We start from the raw sequence: 19777 nt of genomic DNA, 5'->3' as shown, positions 1-19777 counted from the left end.
TCTGTGAGCCAGCAATGTGTGCCTGCAGCCCAGAACGCCAACCATATCCCGTGGTGCATCAGAAGCAGCATAGCCAGTGGGTCAAGGGAGGCAATTCTGTCCCTCTACTCCGCTCTCACGAGACCCCACCTGCAGTGCTGCATCCACCTTTGGAGCCCCCAGCAGAAGACATGGACTTGTTGGAGTGGGTCCAAAGGAAGGCCACTAAAATGATCAGAGGGCTAGGACACTTCTATGAAGAAAGGCTGAGAGACCTGGGGCTGTTCAGCCTGGGGAAGAGAAGGCTCCAGGGAGACCTTACTGTGGTCTTTGAGTACTTAAAGGGGATCTTATAAGAAAGATGGAGACTTTTTACCAGAGTCTGTAATAACAGGACAAGGGGCAATGATTTTAAACTAAGAGGGTAGATTTAGATTAGATATAAGAAAGAAATTCTTTACTATGAGGGTGGTGAGATATGGAATGGGTTGTCCAGAGAAATTGTGGATGCCGCATCACTGAAGTGTTCAAGGCCAGGTTGGATGGGGTTTTGAGTAACCTGATCCAGTGAAAAATGTCCCTGCTTATGGCAGGGAGGTTGGACTAGATGACCTTTAAAGGTCCCTTCCAACCCAAACCATTCTGTCGTTCTATGATTGTATGATTAGCTGATTTTTGTTCTTGGAAGAGCTAGGACTGAAGTACACTGTGTCTTCTCCAATGCCTTTTCAAAGAGGAAACCTACAGTTCCCATCTCTTGATGCCCCAGCAAAGCTCATGGGCCACACTGGTCTGGGGCAGATCCAGATGAAAGCCTAAGTGCTATTTTTACCTGTACCGGGGGGTCCAGTTCCGAGTCATGCAATGACATCCCACTGTTGATTTCTTTTGCAAACAAAAAAGTGAACAAGAAAAGTGGAGAAGAGAGCTGATCTACCTCATACCACAGATACCTTTGCTGCTGCATCATGCTGGGCAGGGCCTAAAAATCCCCCTTCCAATTTACTTGAGTGCTGGATCCCCACATGGGGATGGGGCAACATCTGTAGGGATCCACCTCATGGCAGGGAAGAGCCATGAAACAGGCACTCAAGTCCTTGTGTGCTCATAGCCTAGACTTGTGTTAATACAGTCACCGGGGTGAGCAAGTAGGAACAACACAAAGTAGTACATTGAATCTCAGGTGTCGTATCAAGAGGAGAAATGGATTACTGATTACACGTTTGAAGAGATCCTAATCGTTTCATGTACCAAAAGAGAATAGATTGTGTTGATCCTACAGCTGCCTTCTCTAGGCAATGTAATTTTTAGCCACTTCTGCAATGCAATGCCATATGTATTCTTGTTAATTACTGCTAATTGAGGCAGGAAGTGATCTAAAGACATTTGCCTATGGACTCACTTATTATTGAAGAAGAGAGTTTTCAAAGGACCTATATGTTGTGGGAGGATGTATACCATTGACAATCAGTAAAAACTGATGCTTTTAAGTCACTGAGCTGCTTCTGAAAATCCTGTTCATGAATCTTTAGGACACAAGTGCAGTAGAGGATGATGGCTACACCTGAAAGCTCTGCCCTGCCCATTGCAACCATTCACATGTAGAGATACAGACAGGATCACACGTGTTGCAGACTTGTGGAGAATACACAGACAGCAGGCAGCCCTTCCTCACTGTTTGTTACAACCTGTTGCTTTATGGGATCAAGATGACCATGCAGAACAGAGGCAAGGACGCTAGAAATCTTTGCTAATGAATGTATGCACATGAAAACACTGCAAAAAGTAACAAGATATAAGTGGTTGGGCATCTGTCATTGGTGATTAATATATCCATTCATAGATGAACCCAAACTGAACATGGCCAGGTGCTGTTCTCTTAAGAGGGAAAGATGGGATCTTGATGGAAGGTGTGAGAGACGAGAAACCAGGCCTGTAAGAAACTAAGACAAACAGCCTGGGAAAGCAAAAGTTGAGGCTGATTGAAGAAATGCCTCAAACACTCGCAAGACAAAACTATGAGTCACAGGGTGCACGCTGTGGAGGCCGAAGCTGATAAGGCTGCCCGATGTAGCTGGGGGAGAGAGCCCTGTGGAGACAGGACGGCTCTTCCCTGGGGCACCTGGGCAGATTTCAAGGGCCATGTGTCCGGTGAATGAACTTTGCTTCATTATCCACAAAATGCATATTAAAGTTGACACCCCTCAATATGCTAACGAGGGCTGTCATGATCATGCTAGTGACATCATCCCATGAAACACCTTACCCCTCCCCGTACATGGGATACGTAGGTCTGTGGATTGACCTAGGGGACCGACCCAAGGAAAGTGGGTATAAATCAAAGGGGCGAAGAAAGGGCGCTCTCTCTCTCTCTCTCTGACCCCCTCTCCCTGCCCCCCCGGCCGTCTGGAGAGAGTATTGAAGTGAAGAGGACGGATGCCAGCAAAAAAGACGGCCGTCTCCTGGAACCGTCGCCGGCAGGATCAGCACAGGAACCCAGACCGGTGATCTGTATTCCCCCATTCCCTCTATCTCCCTCTTTTCCTTTTTCTATTAAGAAATGCAAACCATATTTTATTGCTCGCCACAACTTGCTCTGTACTTAGCCAATTATCATGTGTTCAATTAGTACATTGTAGGTAGTTAATAAATGCTGGAACTTGGAGACTTGTTGTCCGCTCCAATTGGGGATTTGCGAATCTGAGTCACTTGTCCCCCTCGTCGGAGCAGGACGTGACAGAAGGTTCATCTTTCTCTGTCTTAACAGGAGTTACAATCATTTATAGTGTTAGCACTACACTACCTACGCATTAATCCTCATTGGCTTTTATAGGCGAGCCTTATCAGAGGATGTATTTTTGGGAAGACAATAAAGCCACCCTAGCTTTGTATTAAAGCTTTTCATGTCAATGGCAGTTTAATGTAAATAAAGTAATAATATCCCTAAAAATCTTATGTATCAGCAAAAAGATTCCCCAGAGCTGCAGCCATTAGCAAAAATAAGACTTTAAGGGTTTGCATTGCCCATGGGTGAGTGATGAAGAAGTCGATGTGTTTCACCCTATGCTAAGATATAGGCCTGAGTTAGCCGAAGTCGGGCCATGGCAAAGCTTTGGCAGTGTTGACAGTACCTATAGCAGTTCTTTTAGCTGTGGTGCCAATGCCTGTGAGTTTCAGCAGCTCACACTAGACAGGGAAAGAAAGTTAACCCAGAAACAAAATTAAAATCTCTTAAAATTGCCAGCTGTTCCAGTCTTTCTGTTTGGGCAGCTCTACTGACTTCTCAGAGGTAAACTGTACATTTGCCTCCTGCATTTATCAACACTCCCGAGGCCTCCAACGAGAACTGCCAGGGAGAAGTGATGGGATAGAAGTGCCTAAATACCTTTTCCAATCTAGGCCTAAATAACTAACAAAAGCTATAAATAAAGTGCATCTAGACAAGTGCCTTGCTATCAGATTTATGTAAGTATCAGGTGTTGAAGCATATGCTCTCTATGATACCTAGGAAACCAGTCTTATTAAGCTAAGTCTCTAAAACAACAGAACATGATCAATCTGAGCACCAACTTACTTACTTGTAACGCAGCTGTGTGACCAATAGAGGGAGGGTTAAACTGTTCCCACAGTGAATCACTTCCACAGCATTATCTCTGCACAGACACCAGACAAGGCAGCCTCTCCAAGTAACGGACCATGAGGCGAGATGTGGCACCTGTCCCTCCTCCCCAGAGCAGTGGAACTAGACACACGCCAGTACACTTGGAGAGGATGCACCTTGTTACTTTAACAGTTAAACGACAAATTTATGTGAAAATAATGCATTTATTTCAGAGTTAACATGCAGTGCTTAACCTACATACTATCTTTTAGTAAGGTTACTAAACTCGGACCTGCTTTAGGTGTTTGAGGAACTACTGTTATAGGCGCTGTTTTCAGCTCAACTCTGTAAGTTCTCTCTGTTGTGGGTTCTTTACTAGCCAGTTGCTAAAGAAAACAGACTAAACCCCATGTATTTCCACAGGCAGTGGGATTAACAAGCTTGGTTTCCAATGAACTTGGAAACTGTATCCTGCAGTCCAGGTGCCCTAGCACAATAAACATCTCTCACGGAGCCATCAGCTCCTGCCCCCATGACTACTTGCTATACCATATTTCCCCATCTGCCTGGCTGTGCAAGAGATGAGACAGACCATAGTTAGGTGCACTGGTGGCACAACTACAGATTCTTGGAATGGAAGACAATGATTAATGCCTAAGAGGTTCCATTAACTCGGATTTCTCTCTTATCCCAACTGATTTGGGATTAGTGATTTTTACGAGACTGAAAGGAACTTCCCATCTTTAAGATTCCTATCTGTCAAATTTAGCTGAAATCAGTTAAGTGAGTTTTGAAATTACTGGGGAGAAAAGAGAGAAGAGAGGTTGTATCAATGATAGTGAAAGTCTTATTTCTGTGAAGAGGATAACAGCAAGATTACCAAGTTGGTACAGTGTCTGTCAGGGACTGTAACCAACTTCTTCTGGTGAATACTCAAAGCTGTTATGTAGAGAACTGAGAATTAACAGAGGAAGTATGGGCAGATGGTGTACAGTGATGGCATTTCTGTCACTATCTCTGTTCATCAGATTCACTTAAAATATTAAATGGGAGCAAAATCAGAAGTGTGGAAGCTAGGGCAAAGACCCTACATGTCTCTCCCTGGAGGCTGTGGAATAAAGTCACAAAGATCTTAAAGTCTTTAAAGGAGGTAAAAATTTAATTCATCCTTGTGAGGAACCTCATCCTTGTGGGCTCCAAAGAGGAGAAAGGAGACTACTGACCTTGCTACAATTTTGTTTACATCTTGAATCATTTGTAGTTAGCATTTAGAAGTTAGCAAGCTGTTTCTGGAAAAAAGCTGTCCTCTCTTTGCAGGGCCCTTGCCATCTCCTAACGCCTGCAGCCTATCAAAGATGAGACACATACAGCAGGATGGATTTTTCTTCTGAATGCCCTAATTTGGAAGGTTGCCAAGGAATATAGTTTCTGTAGTCTCATGTGCTTTAATTTGCTTTGTGCTAACTGAAGAGAACAGAGGTTATGTAGCAAGCACAAAAGTACTGATTGGATTTCCAGTCACTAGTAAGTTTCATTATCTTAGAGGTGTTTTGAATAACTGCCATACAGAAAAAGAGGCAGTCTTTACCATGGCTTTTGGCAGGTTTACCATGCAAGTATGGGGTCAGCACAAGATCAAGATCCAGACCCACTTTACTGGACTAAACACGGGTATCTCTGATGTAGACACCAACTTTTGAGGTAGCCTCCTTCAAAAATCAAAACAGAGTTCATTAGTACCATTGGTATCAGTATAATCAGTATCATTGTATGATTAATTTAATCTGAAGAAAAATGTCTGAAGACATGAAGTCCCCATCTAAGATGTCTAAAATGATCACTCACACCCTAAAAGTGACTTTGTCTCTCAAATGGCTAGAAATAGAGCACAGATGACTATTCCGGACAGAGACATCCTCTGCTGCCTGTTGGCAGTGAAGAGTTTAAAAGACGTGCTAGCCAGCTGCACTCAATTAAATGTAATGTCAGATATTTGCCTGAGCTGCCATCAGTCCTCCTTTTATTCTTCAGTCAATTATAGTAGCAGTTATTTGTGCTTTCCAAGTGTCCATCCAGAATACGGGAGCAGTGGCTGGACTTTCACTGCGCATGCCTCAACGGAAATGTAGCTAGCATGCTACAAGCCATTGATTGGTTTCTCTAACAGCCTTTTCAGCATAAAGGTGCCTCTGTCACCTGTGGCTGCTGTGCAAGCCACACACTGGGACAGTTGAACAGTAGGCATAAGAACCTGGCTGAGATGCATCTCACTTATATTTAGATAATGTATTAGTCATCAGATTCTCATAAACTACATATTCTTTCAAGTATTAAAGTCAGTGGAGTTAGGCACCCCTGTTTCTTAAATCCTGGATCTAGACAGCTCCCTTAATAAATATTTAAGATGAATGAGGCTTATCCTCCCCTGGTTACATGTCATCACATGCATGATTTCAGTTGTTTTATTGTACACGCCCAGTCACCGCACCCTTCGGTTTGCCTCTTCTCTTCCTTTATGTACCTGCATGTTAGGAGAAACTGGGAAAGGCAGTTTAATTGGGGAAGAAAGTTCACAACTGGGGAAGGAGTTCACAAGTTTCCTCTCTGCCCCCAGGCAGAGAGCAGCAAGCGATGTCAAAGCCTACTGGTGATCTGGCTTGTCATTCTGGCTGGGAGGGGAGTGGCAGACTGGAAAAGCAGAGCTTTAAAAGAGACTGAGGGAGTGAACTTGTGAGAACACTGTGAAGTAGCCCTTCAGCTAAAGCCAATTACTTACCCAGCCACCTAGAGATACAAGAAAGAGCACCTTGAGGTGAAACAAAAGAGAGATGAGGAGGACGGCAATGAAAAGACTTTGGCTGTTCGTTTTCAGTGCAAGTGAGTACTAATTTGATTATGTCCTCCAGGGTTGGGCGGAAGGAAAAAGCACTACAAAGTCCAAGTACTCCAATGGACTTTGTGTGTTTCTTTTTTGTTTAGTAAAAGTTCCTTCATGTTTATGATCAGGCAGGTGTGTTTACCATCTCTGGGCCAAATGTCCAGACACAGGCATCTCCTAAAGCCACAAGACAGCGTTAAGAACAGAAAGAATGCTATTCTTCATGAGGCTGGAAATATTTTTTAAAAACAGTTTTAATAGCTTCCATTAAATACAATGTTTATCTCTGAAGAAGGAACTTCCTCAGCTGGAAGTGGTAAAATCCTTGTATTTTATTCTTTTATACATAAATCTGCATGTAGCATTGCCACTGTAAATCTAAATCCTACTGTTTATATGTACTCTGATACAACTTGTGATCTCTATATATTCTTCATGTCAAAGGGATGCACAACAATCCCTAATACACGTAAATCAGCCAGCCCACCCCTGGCCTTCCTCACAGACTTGCCCTTTCTCATCCTGTCTTGCAGAGCCTGCAGTCTCAGTTCCACTGCTTTTTGACCTGTCACATCTTCTCATACCAATGCTCCTACACTTTCTTCCAGCCTTCAAACATGCACATGGCAATTGCTTGGTTTTTAACAAAAATCCTGAAAACCTCAGTTCAACAGTAAGACCCACAAGAAGGAAATTCACAACGTTTAACATAATTAGATAAAGTGGATATGCTCCATATGCAGTAGATGTGCTTGGGTCATGATTTGATGATCATCATGTAAATTGTGTAACATTGGTATTCATTCTCCTTTTTCATTATTCTCACCATTCATGCTATCCAAATTATAGATGGGAAACTTTTCAGAACAAAGATATGTATGTTGGGTGAAGCTCTTCTTGTCGAAAAAATTTTGGAGGAAGTATAGTAGATTCCTGCCCTGCACCAGAGTGAAGAAACTGCACAGCACATGGCAGTGCCATATTGGGATGCCAGAGCTGCCCTGAATGTGCTGCAGTTTTCACTGCAGTTGTGTGAATAACTGGTACTGTGAACTTCTTGCTGAAGGAAAAACCCCAAATGATCATTCTGAATCAAACAAAATTTTATTTTCTCTGCAAATTTCACGTTTAAGAGGTTTCCCCTCACCCACTTTGAAATTAATTTCAGCTAAATTCTGAGGTAAAGTACTGATTTTTTTCCAACCTAGATGACTCTGTGATTCTGTCACGAATTAAAAGTCAGAGCATTTCCTTATAAAAGTGAAGTAAAACATTTGCCTAGTAACAAAAGTAGGAAAAGTGGAAATCTACCAAGACAAATCAGCAATAATAATTTTGCTTGATCCAGATCTCTTTTTTTTTTCCAGCAAACAAAAAATTCCTCTGTTTCCAACTCTATTAATTGCCCTTCATTCTGTTTTGATTATCACTTAGTAAGGAATGTGAAAGTAGGCACATCACTCTGATTTTCTTCTTCCTTTGTACAAATGTTTAAGTTGAGCATTGGGAGGTAAAACCTTTCTCAATTTCTTATGCTGAAAACATACTAATTGATAGCACACAAAAAAGTAATTCTAAGGGTTAAATCTAGGTGACACCATCCCTCTAGTACTATACAGGCTATTAGTCCTCTCTCCTTTTCTGAAGTTCTTTCTCGGTCCTCCCCTCCCTTCAGCCATAGTTAGAACAGATTCTGTTTTGTCTCAGAAAAAAGGCCCCAACCCATGAGGAAAACACCCCTGTTTTTAGACATGCTGACTGTAACCAGCTGGCTGTTGGCGACTTTGTGAAGAAGTGCAATGTGGTGAGAAGGGGGAAGGAGGAAATCGGTGTGAGTAAATGGCATCCCAGAATGAAACTGTGCAGCTTCCCTGAGAGCCAGAAGGAGCCCTAACAAGGGAGGAGTGGGAGCCACAAAGAGTTGTCGTGGGTGAAAAACAGGAGAGCATCAGAAGAATTCGGGCATTAGGGTGACAGCAACAGATGAATAAGCAGTCTCGCTTGTTACAGGCTGTGTCTCTTGAACATGGGGTTTGGTTCAGCTGTTACCCGACTCTGCGCTTAAGACATGCTTGGAAAAAAACAAAGATTTATTGTAGTATTTGAGTCATCCGATTGGCAAAAGGAAAAGCACTTGTGAGGGGAAGCCTTAGGGTTGGGTAGTCTCTTCTCTGCCTCAGGGCTGAATTAATGACCTGTCAGTGAACTCCAGCCTGGTGGAACCAGTTTCTGAGTGACAAAAGGATCAGGAAATGGGTTTTGCTCCATCTCCCAGTACAGATGGTGGTGCTTTTCACTTAGGGTGTCTCTATACAGTCACAAAAGGCAAGAGAAAGCTTTCATAGGTGTCTCATATAGAGGGCGCAAGGAAAAAAAGTCAGAAAGAAATGCAGTCAGAAAGAGCCCTGGGGCTACACAAACACGGCCCTTACAGTGGGTGCTCCAGAGCAGGGTAAGACCTGGGAGTGGCTGCAATAAAACCATGCTAGAAATACTTTGCCCTGCTGGTTTCCTCCTCATTGCTGTCAGCAGCTGTAAATGAATTAATCCCCAAGAGAACACTACCACCATGTCACCGAGGAAGACTAAAATGCAAACTTAAGTCATTAACTGTGCAAGATCACAGAACATCTCGGTTACAGAATGGGGAATGCAGAAAGATCAGAACTTCAGCTGGAAGCCTCCTGCTCTGGTCACTTGGCCGCCTTGCTTGCCAGGACACTAACAAGCACAGAAGGCAGTCTGTGCACTCCTGCTGAAAATGTCTGAAGCTTCTTCTGAAGACAGCTGTGGAAGGGAGGGCATCCCTGCCCGGCAGCAAGGAAGGAGGGGTGCAGGGGAGGGAAGGGTTTGGTTGCTGTGAAAACTCCCATCAAACTTCTCTCAGAAGAGAGAAAATACAGAAATTCTGGGAGTATAAGCCATTTCTAAGAAGAGACTTGAAGGACCATATCCTGTGGAGAACAGACTGGATCCAGGAACCTGTTACAGAAGCTTTTGCCTCTCCCAAGGGGGAGCAGATCCTCATGCCAAATGTCCCATGTTATCCTATGCAAGTACCTGAACTGCTACCAGCAGGCTCCTAGTGCAGTGACAACAAAACCTTTTGGGTCCCTATGCTGTTATTTTCTAAGGAACACTATTGTTCACTGCTTCTATAGTCAATGATCTGGTAGTGCTCAACTTGCCAATGACTTACTCTTATTGACCTAATGCATGTGTGTCTGTTTCTTTCCTGCCTAAAAAAGCAAGTATTCACAGTCAGCTTGCAAGGTGGAACCTAGGCCATCCTTTGTTCCCTCCCTTACATATTACACTTCGTTATGGATCTAATCTAGACAGAGATAAAGCAGAATGAGGGCCCAAAGCTTGTTAGACAGCAACTTCTCAGGCAAATCTTCTCCAGGGAACATTGACTCAGCCTGGTTCTTCCAGAAGCAAACCTTCACCACCACACAGAGCGTGCCTCTCAGGAGAGCATTCATCTCTGCCCTCCTCCACTTTCCTCCTTACTGGGCCATATTACTCTTTGTCACAGGAGTGCCTCTGAGCAGCACTCCTTTTTCCACCTTCCTGCACTCTAACTGGTTTCAGACTTTTTTTTTTTTTCCAAAATATTCAGTTTGATGCCATAAAAAAACCCCAAGCCCTACACAAACTGTAAGGAGAAAGCAGGCATTTTTAAACATAGCTTCCCACAGGCATGAAAGTCATCTATAGCAGGGCAGAGGTAAACCTCCAGCCCAGTTCTGAGAATAAGTAAGACCTGCCACTAGCTAATGCTCAGGTATGATGGATTAAGCATCAAGTCAAATGGAATATGGCATACAACACACACCTATCCAGTGCTCTGCATGCTCCACCAGGGCATAGAGGGATTTCTGTTGTATTCAACTCTCAGCTATTCTTGTGCTCCACAAGGCAGGAGCTGCAGTTCTTGGAGAAGGGTGATTACTACCCTACTAATTTTTAAAGAAGAATAGCTATTTATCTCTTATCTCTCGTTCCTTTCAAGCTCTTTGCTTTTCTAGATTTTTCTCTTTCAGGGCATTACATAAACAGGTTTTGTCTCCCTAGCACAAAATGTCACCTCTGTATGGACTTGGATGGAGGCAAGTTATTTGACAGTTTTCCCAATCCCTGAAATTTGACAGTATCAGTTTGTTAGTTTAGCCTGAATCCTTAAGACTGCTGATGCACTTATCTGTTTATCTGTCTCCCTCTGTATATTTAGAACTGCCAAAGGATGTCAGTCACACTGAAAGAGGGCTCAGAAAAAAACCCCACCCAAACATCTTTATAAACTCTATGGCAATGTATGTCCAGGTAAAGAAGAGGAAAGTGAGGAAAGCCTTTTTTTTTTTTTTTTGAGTTTAGCTCTTAGCCATCGTGTGCAGCAGCTTCCTGTAGTCAAATAGCCCCAGCATATGTCACCTCTTGCTCTGTGGGGAATGTCATGGATGACAGAGGGGATGTAGGGTTGTTGTGGCATGTAAAAAAGCTGGAGACAAAACATGGAATCCAGATATCGTTAATTTTGCTGACTACAGAATTTATTCTCTTCCTAGTTCTGGTAACTGCTCATGCCCTGACTGTGGAAGCACCTGCCAAGGAAATACAGGTGGCACGCGGGAAGAACGTTACTCTCCGCTGTAATTTTAAAACAGAGGCTTCTATTACCTCAGGAGATGTTGTTGTCTGGAGGAAAATCAAGAGTGAGGTAAATTCAGTTGCATAAAGAAACACATTTTAGGGCATGCAGAGAGTGGGAGGAGAGATGGAAGCAGGACTGTGGGTGGGAAAGTGAGCTGGAAGAAAAAGAATCCTTCAAGACTTCCTTTAAACTCAGGACTATGCAAACAGAAACTCTGATTCTAGATGCAATTTATCCCAAATGTGTTGCATGATACTAGGCAAGCCCCCACTCTTCTCTTTCCTCTCTCCTGGTCTTGCAAATGTGTATTGAGGATACATCACTGTATGTACTGTGGGTTAATATATATTAAAATATGTGAAATACTCAGACACTTTATAAAAAGATATGTATGTTCTGAAGTATATGTATTATAGATATCTGTTTGTGTGTATATATATATATATATATCTATATATCTTTGATACTGTATAAAATTTTTAAAGTTGATAAGATTGCATGAAGAAATTCCTGAGGTCTCCTACATTCACATGTAGTCTGGGAAGGTAAAGAGACCTCTGAAGTTCTTGACTTCTTGAGAATTAGTGAGAGGGGAAGTCACCTTTAGAGATCTCCTTGTAGTAACTGCCAAGGGTCTCTTCTCTGAAGATCTTTGCTGGAAGAAGGCAAGGGAGTTTGTGTAATCGTAGGAGAATTTGATTGGCATATGGATCTCAGACAAGTCTCATGGGTCCTGTCATGGAGTGGAAAGGTAAATAAACCCCAGCAAAAGAAATCAGTTGTTTGTGACTTCAGATAAGGTGGGAGAAGGGGATTCCAGACAGAAACACAGCCCCTTTTGAATTTCTATGCTTTTCCTGGCTTTTTGCCAAACCAGGGCAGTTTAAGGCCTTATTTTCCAAGCTGCTCTTCTCTTAAGAGTGGGATAATCCATCAAGTTACGTTGTAGACTCACACAGAATAAACTCAGATTGATTATCTTTCCTCTCTCTCCATCAGGATGATGCTGTCACTAGGTATTTTGATGGACTTGTACAGTATGGCAAAGGTTATGAAAACCGTATACAGTTTAATGGTGATGTAAGCAAAGGGGACATCAGTATCACCATCAATGCAGTGACCATGGAAGACAATGGGACGTACGCATGCATCGTTCGTCTAAGGAATGACCCCCCCAGGCAGACTGCAACCCTGTCTCTTTTTGTCCTTGGTAAGCATGATGGAGGCAACATCAGATCCATTGGATAAAACACTGTCTGTCCTCTAACATCCACATAGCTTTACAACAGATTTTCTAACGGAAAACAAATTCCCAGGAAATCATCATCCACAATTCCATTTTTGGTCTTTTCCTACTACTATGGAAGTAGGTGGGAAGGCCTACAGCACCCAACTCCCTTTGATACTTGACAGAGAAAATAGTCTTTAAAAAGTTGTATAATTCACTTTCCTAATAACTCTTGCCTTATTACAGGGCATTCCTCATTCCCTGTGTGGCTTGTCATACTCTAGTTATCAAAGGATGAGTTACCCATCACTATAAGACATACAGGAAAAAGCATCTTACAGTTCCTTCTTGGCTGACCAGTGCCAAGAAGGGAGAAACAAATTAGAGAAAAGTTCACTCCAGTGCCTTTGAGAAGACCGTGGTAGGTGCAAGACCAGCCTCTGTTTAGCAAGAATAAAACCCACAGGTACAGCAGATGGGTTGAAACAAAAAAACCTACTTATCATTAATAAAATTAATTCCTTCTTTCTTCCTCAGTTGCACCATCCAAGCCAGAATGCAGTATTTTGGGGACAGCAGAATATGGACAGACAATCAATCTGACCTGCATTTCTCATGAGGGCTCCCCAAAGCCCAGATATACCTGGCAAAGCTTCAATGTACAAAATGAGCCCCGTGTACTGCAAACAACAGAAGGTATGAGAAATTCAAAGACATCAAGCCTTTGAGCTTTCTGTAGATCAAGGTTGGAAAGATTTTGAAATATAAATACAAAAACACACTTAAGGCTTTTTCTAGGAAGTTCTCTGACGAGGACTCTGTGAAGTTGTCCTTTTGATACAAGGCACACTCAGTAATAACTTAGCAGGGGGAAAAGGACTGTTACCTGAAGTAACAATGGCCACTAAGATTTTCACTGCAGCTCTCCAACTGGCAAGAAAGCTGGCTTGTTCTGGAAGCAGACAGAAATAATTACTTCTCAACTGCTGGGCATAAGGGGGCAAAATATTCAGGAATAACATCAAGTTTTCTAATTGGTGTGTCTTTATATCCCAGCTTGCGCGACAATGACCAGGTCACTTTTGGGATGAAGTCAAATAAAATTGGCTCTGGAAGTTACTTTCCTTCCAGAGATGACTCCTCTCCTAGAGGAAGGTGGTATGAGAAATAATTACACCATTCCTGCTTTGAGCATCAAAGAGACTGCTGGTTCTTTAGGACTGTCATGCAGGGCCCAGTATTTTATTTGCTTTAAGTCAGAGCCTAGAAAGTATTCACACAGAAATGAGGGTTTAATATTCTTTGAAGTGTAGTAGTGACAGGACTTGGAGGCATTCCTTTAAACAACTTTGTTTCTTCCTGGTATCTGAACCTACCCTTCCTGGTTTAACTTACCCTAGCATCACTATGGAGGTAAAACTAACTATGATGAGACTGGACAGGATATTCAACACTCACTAGCCGATTCTTGCATAAATTATACAAAAGATGAGACATCACCAGGGACACAAACCTTATTCGTTTGACTGGCCACTAAGTGGTGCCAACGCATCATGCACAGCCCTGAACATACCGGGATTTGTCTTCTAGCAACGACTGCCTGCCTGCTTCTGCCGTCATCCTGTTCTTCCTTGGGACAGGAGTCTCTTCTATCCATTTCCACCTCATTTCTGTTTTCATCAGAGCACCGATGTCTAAGTAGTGTGCTGACTGTCCCCTTCTGCCACAAGATGGCTGGATGTCCTACTGTTGCTACAAGCAATTTTTTTCTGTAATAAGTACCTGTGCTAACCAAGTCCCAGTGCTGCAGCATGTGCAGAATCCCCTTAGGAACCTCTCCAAAGTGGACAGCATCTGCCTGCATTTTCCCCAATTTTACTCAGCAGTCAATTACTCTTGATTTAATTTAGGAGGATTTACAGTCCCATTATAGACTGCAACTCTAAGAGCTATACAATCACACTGGAAAAAAAGAAAAAAAGAAAAATCAAGCATGCAGTCTGTTATTTCTTGGTTTGCATGCTCTTTTACTATCTAGCACTAGGCGCCAGCAAAGACTAAACAGAATCCCAGACCCACGAGAGGGCTGAAGTGAGATCACAAGGAAAATAAAACAAGTCACTGAAAAGTATTCAGAGCCTTTTGCTTTTAGAGCAGGAATCTGGACCTTTATCAGTAGATCACAAGCAAAAAGCATGGACTACACATACAAATGTCAGCTGGAGATGTAATAAACAAAGACTGCTTGAGCAGAGCTAAATTTTCATATATGGTTCTAAGCTCTGTTAGGTTGGACAGAAAACATCAGTATTATAGTAATCCCATGTCAATGCATTTCTTCTCCTTCATTTATTTTCACAGCCTGCATGACCTCTCCAGACTAGAAAACTATGTTCTCCACTGCTAAACCATTCAGATCTGAAATCCTAAGAGCTAAAGGATTTAAGAGCTTTTTGTTTTTACAAGTGAATTCATCAGATGGCCAGTTCTCAAAACCAGATATCAGTGTGAGCCATCTTACATTTCTCAGCAAAATCCACTGCAAGAGAGCTTTCACTAAACACACATACTTCTTTACCCTCCACCCACAATTTTCTTTCTAAAAACAATGTTCAAATGCCACATGCTCCCTGTAATCAAAACAGCACGCTTCCATTTGTCCTCCCACAAATCACACTAAAACCTAGGGACTAGCATGGAAGGTCCTGAGCAAGAAAGAGCAATTCACCAGCTTTTAATAACCTCTCATCACTCCCACTACCTGGGACTGGAATTGAAAGGCTGCTGTCCCTACTTCCCTTCTGCTTTAATTATTTTCTTTTTTGGACTGGGTTTGTGTTTTGCAACAGGGGAACAAATAACTCTGAAAAACATCTCGGCAGATACCTCTGGATTTTACATCTGCACTTCAACAAACATCGTGGGAAAGGAATTTTGCAACATGACAGTCAGCGTTGTGCCACGTAAGAGACAGAGCTGCTTATCAGAAGAGTAGTACCAGAAAAAGTACCCTAGCTAAGTGGCAAAGGATTAATAGAGGCAATGCAGACAGAATTATAGAATTCTGCTTTCTCTCAAAAAAATACCACTTTTTTTTCCTGTAAGATACATTCTCTGCATTGGTTTACACACTGCCAGAGCACTCTTAACTCATGGGGTTAATTCACAGATGATTTAAAAAAAAGAAAAAATGAAAAAAGGATAGAGTGAGATAGGCCTGAGCCCTCAAAAGTCTGAAACTAAACTTTATTGATAAAGTGCAGCAGTTGCTCAGATCCAGGGGCTCTTCCCTATCACCATCTAACTGATTGCTCCTACAGCCTTATCAGCTACCCAGTACAGAATTAATTCCAGTTGCTGTAGTCAAAATAAATGTGACTTCCACTCAGTGTGGATATGGTAGGGAGAGCTGACATCTGGTGGTGGGGTTTGAAGTCCAGCGATTGTGCTGATTGCATTTGGTATCTTTCTCACTGCAAAAGACTAATTCTTTTCTTCCTGTATAGCATCCATGAACATAGCTCTTTATGCTGGCATCATTGGTGGAGCTGTTGCTGCAATTATAGTTATTGGTATTTTAGCCTATTGCTGCTGCTGTCGGGCAGACAAGGACAGGGACTATGAGATGACGTAAGTACCTTTCTCTAGAAAAGTGAATGGAACATATCAAGGGTTCATGCTCTCCCTCTGGCATCAACATATGTAGTGGAAAGCAGGGGAGTAAAAAGAAACCAAGGAAAGCGTGCAATGCTTTCTCTTTACAGTTTCCACCCTAGTGGCTCCCATCTCTTCTCACAGAATATGCCCAGTATGACCAACCACCTTTGTGGTCTCTGGGGTAGAACCCAAACATTCAAGCCTTGGAAGGAAGTTAGTAAGTCCAAGTTAGTCAAGCATGCACAACTACTTGATAAGCAAAGCCCAGACTGTTTCTCATTTCTCTGAGTCCCTATAGCTGTTTCTGTCCTTGCTAGCCTAAATCACCATGAGGCACCATATTCAGAACTGTCACTCCAAGATAGAAACCTTTTGTTTATTCTCATGATGGAAACAGACCATTGGAAGAAAAGTGGGATGAGAAAAGATGTACCAGTCACCTTTTCTCCACATACATGCTATCAGGAAAAAAAAAAAAAAAAGTAGGTTACATATCTGTTACGTCACCAGCAAGACTTAATTTACGTATTTCAGTTTGATACTCTTCCAGGTCAGCTCAGAGTAGTCTAAAACCATTCTAACACAAAATCTCTTCGCTAAAATTTCTAGCTGGTTTTCATTAGCATCTCTACTTCTGTACAATGTAGGGAGAGAGAAGACAGACATGAACCCTCCAAGGAAATGCCTACAAGGAACCAGAGAGCAGAGGACGATGTTGAAGATGAATGAAGAAGCAGGAGGCCAATGCCATCTTCAGGATTTGCTGAGGCACAGACACTACTGTAGAAAATAAATCAATCCCTCTTTCTTACTGCAAGAAGGGTTTTTTGAATAATAAAATGAAAGCTAATGGCTCTGCCTTCAAGTTCTGGGAGAGACTATCCTTGTCTCACTGGAAAGAAGTGCCTAAGATGAGTACGAATATATAACCTCAAGGCAGAAACACACATGTGAAGCACTGTTTCACCCAGTCATCCAAAAATAGGCAGTCTTCTAAGACTTCCCACTTTCCTCAAAAAGAAGCCAAGGCAGGTCTATTTGGAGAACAGAGTTGCTACCCTATCCCCAGATCTACAGAAGGTTTCAAGGTCACCAACTGCAAGCCACTGAGGAAGGGTGGTTTTGTTTATGGTGTTACACAAATGTCACAGCTTACAGAATTGTCCAGTATCGAAATTATTTTATGCAGATCTAAGCAAGAAAATTTTTAAAGGACATTTTATTAAATGTGTTATTTGTATATATTATACATGCACATATAAATAAAACTATGGAAAAAAATTCACTGATGACCAATGAAAGTTGTTTGGAACAACAATGCATTCTAATAGAATGGATAAGTCAAGAAGTTAGATGGATTTGTAACTGGCAGCTGATTAAGATCTAGAAACAGTCTAGTAGCCTATATACTGTCAGATTCCTGAATTTATGAGTTCCAAAATACTAATTTTCATTACATTATGCTTTCCTCCAGACTGGTGCATGGGCAAGTCAGAAATAGTCCATTGCTCCTGCTGCTGCTTCTGAAAAACTGACAGTGTGAGTGCATGTACATAGCAAGTGCATCTTAAAAAAAGAAAAAAAAAAAGAAAAACGGGAGAAAATGAGGAAAGATACCTTTTTATTCAATACTGTAACAATTTAATCAGAAGCACTGTATGAGCAAGATGCATGCAAATGTAGAGAGAACTCCCATCACTAGTATCTTTGGAAGAAAATGGACTGTCCAAAAGACTAACTGTAGTAGTAATGCTAACAGCTGTTTGGTTGCTTTGGTTTGGGGTTTTTTGTTGGGTTTTTTTTGTTTGTTTTGTTTTTTTTTAAAAAAAGATATGTTCAGTAAATGACTTGCACTACAATATTTATCCTTTCAAAGCTCTCTGTTCCATCTTCGACTTCAGGAGTTTCAGAAACTTACTTTAATGCCTCCCACATACCCTTTACCCCCAAGTAGTTACTTTTAAATCTGTAACAAAAATCTAAAATATAACTTTAAAGAACCAGCAATCCTCCTACACATGGGCAGAATTTTCTAGATTTTGAACTATGCAAATTAGACTACCAGAACTGTTATTCTGCCTTGCTTTCTAGCTGCCTTTGTTTTACATGGTACTTAAAATATAATTATTAATTTGTACTAATAACAACTGTGAAGACCAAGAACTCTGGTTCAAAGTACATGCAACCCAAATCTTTCTGGCAATGAATAACCTGAAAAGCAATTCAGCAAGACATTCTGAGGACCTATTCCCGTGCTTAGTTTAGATGCATGACAAAACACTGCAAAAATGGATGACTAAAAAAGAATTCTGCACACAGAAACTGAAGGCATATAAAAAACAAGGTGCATGGCTCAAACAGAGCTGATATGTTTATTCTCTTTTGTAACAAGCAAGTATAGTATGAATTATCTAATTAGCATTTTAACAAGTTTTTACTGTAAAACAAAAGCTATTTCTTTTATAAATATTCAACTCAGCTGAGGGATAGTAGTGTGGATTCTCAAAGAAGGCTCAGCAAAAGGACTCAAAAATTATCAGAACTATTTATGGTCAGAAACTGGCTCTGGCCTCTAAACCATTTTAACAATGTTACCTATCCCATACTCTTAATTTTTAGGATATGTGAAGCTTAATTGCTGCTTGTCAGCTGAAGTCTTGAAGTAACATTTACACACTGGTCATTTCAAGCATAAAGAAGAATGCAGATTAGCAAATCTGCATTCTCTGAGGAAGACAGCAACAAAACACAGAAGAGATTACATAATGACCCCCAAAACCATGAATTAAATTTTCTGTAAGCAGGTTCATAAGAACTAGCAGGGGAAAAAGCAAGAGAGTCAAACCTGACAAAGATTATAGCAGAACTACTTACGTTCTGCAGCTCTCAGCTCTGTTCTACACTGGGAAATAAACTAAGTGATAGCACACAGAGAGACAGTGGAGATATTTCAGTGCTGCTTACATATTTTTCTTCCTTTTTTTTTTTTTAATAAGAAACATTCTGGAAGTTGTGTATTTATCAGAATGCTACATGTGTTTTTCCTCAACCAATTTGTTAAACTTAGTCAACCAGAAATACACACGTTCAAATTCCTATCTTACTCCAAGGTTTTCCTGTGACTGAATTAATCACTTGTGTGTCTTGTATATTTTTTGAAGTAGGAATAATTTCAAGAGCCTATATTATACTCACAACTTTACCCCAAATATGTTAGTGCCTCTAATTTTTTTTAAAGATGGGGAAAGATAGCAATACTTATCTAATTCCAAAGAATTAATGTACATACACTCAACTTCAATACTCACTTCCCTCAAAAGGCAGGAAGTACGCAAAAATCAGTGACCAGACAGAAAAGTCAATTCCTACTTTATCCTTTACCCAGCATATAGTAAATCAGTGTTTAGTTACGTTCAACTTTCACATGGAAGAATATGCACATGTAAGCTTTACCTGTGCATTAACAAGAAGAACCAGAACACAAGGATTTAAGCCCTCACCAAACCATTTTTCCCATCTGCAGGACTGACATCTGCTACCCCAACTGGAACAATCATCACAGTAAGATTTTGATACATCATCACTTAGCAAGACTAGTTTTGCCAAGCATACCAAGATGGTATTTAAAAATTACCAGTTTTTCCCTCTGACCCTACCTCAGCCACCTGCAATAGGCCGTTTACTCTATAATGAAACATGTGAAGGAAACAAAGAAGTCTACTTCAATCAGACTAGCAACTCAATGAAAAGTAGACAAGACAGAAAATTCATATGCAATAG

General features: G+C 41.4%; 1 protein-coding gene across 3 annotated transcripts; it reads left to right on the top strand.

Moving 5' to 3' along the window:
* Nucleotides 1–6268: 6268 nt before the first annotated feature.
* Nucleotides 6269–17157, top strand: GPA33 (glycoprotein A33). Of its 3 annotated transcripts, none has more exons than XM_026859383.1 (7): nucleotides 6269–6457; nucleotides 11027–11178; nucleotides 12112–12322; nucleotides 12878–13036; nucleotides 15190–15303; nucleotides 15862–15970; nucleotides 16645–17157. In XM_026859383.1, exons 1-7 carry the CDS (start codon nucleotides 6409–6411, stop codon nucleotides 16724–16726), a joined length of 876 nt encoding a protein of 291 aa, XP_026715184.1. In that variant the 5' UTR covers nucleotides 6269–6408; the 3' UTR covers nucleotides 16727–17157. The 3 variants fall into 3 exon arrangements, with proteins under 3 accessions (XP_026715184.1, XP_026715176.1, XP_026715193.1); XM_026859375.1 differs by having other exon boundaries at nucleotides 15847–15970; XM_026859392.1 differs by lacking the exon at nucleotides 15190–15303 and having other exon boundaries at nucleotides 15847–15970.
* The last annotated feature ends 2620 nt before the right edge of the window (nucleotides 17158–19777 follow it).

Source organism: Athene cunicularia (genome assembly GCF_003259725.1).
Source record: "Athene cunicularia isolate RWA chromosome 1 unlocalized genomic scaffold, athCun1 chr1_part1, whole genome shotgun sequence".
NCBI classification, from domain to species: Eukaryota; Metazoa; Chordata; class Aves; order Strigiformes; family Strigidae; genus Athene; species Athene cunicularia.
The sequence above is the reverse complement of the archived record's forward strand: the minus strand, read 5'-3'. Positions and strand labels throughout refer to the sequence as shown.

Coding starts and splice junctions, on each gene's coding strand:
- GPA33 (XM_026859375.1), top strand. CDS start 6,409: ATGAGGAGGACGGCAATGAAAAGACTTTGGCTGTTCGTTTTCAGTGCA. Junction 12,323..12,877: donor CCTGTCTCTTTTTGTCCTTG/GTAAGCATGATG, acceptor TTTCTTCCTCAG/TTGCACCATCCAAGCCAGAA. Junction 13,037..15,189: donor TGTACTGCAAACAACAGAAG/GTATGAGAAATT, acceptor GTTTTGCAACAG/GGGAACAAATAACTCTGAAA.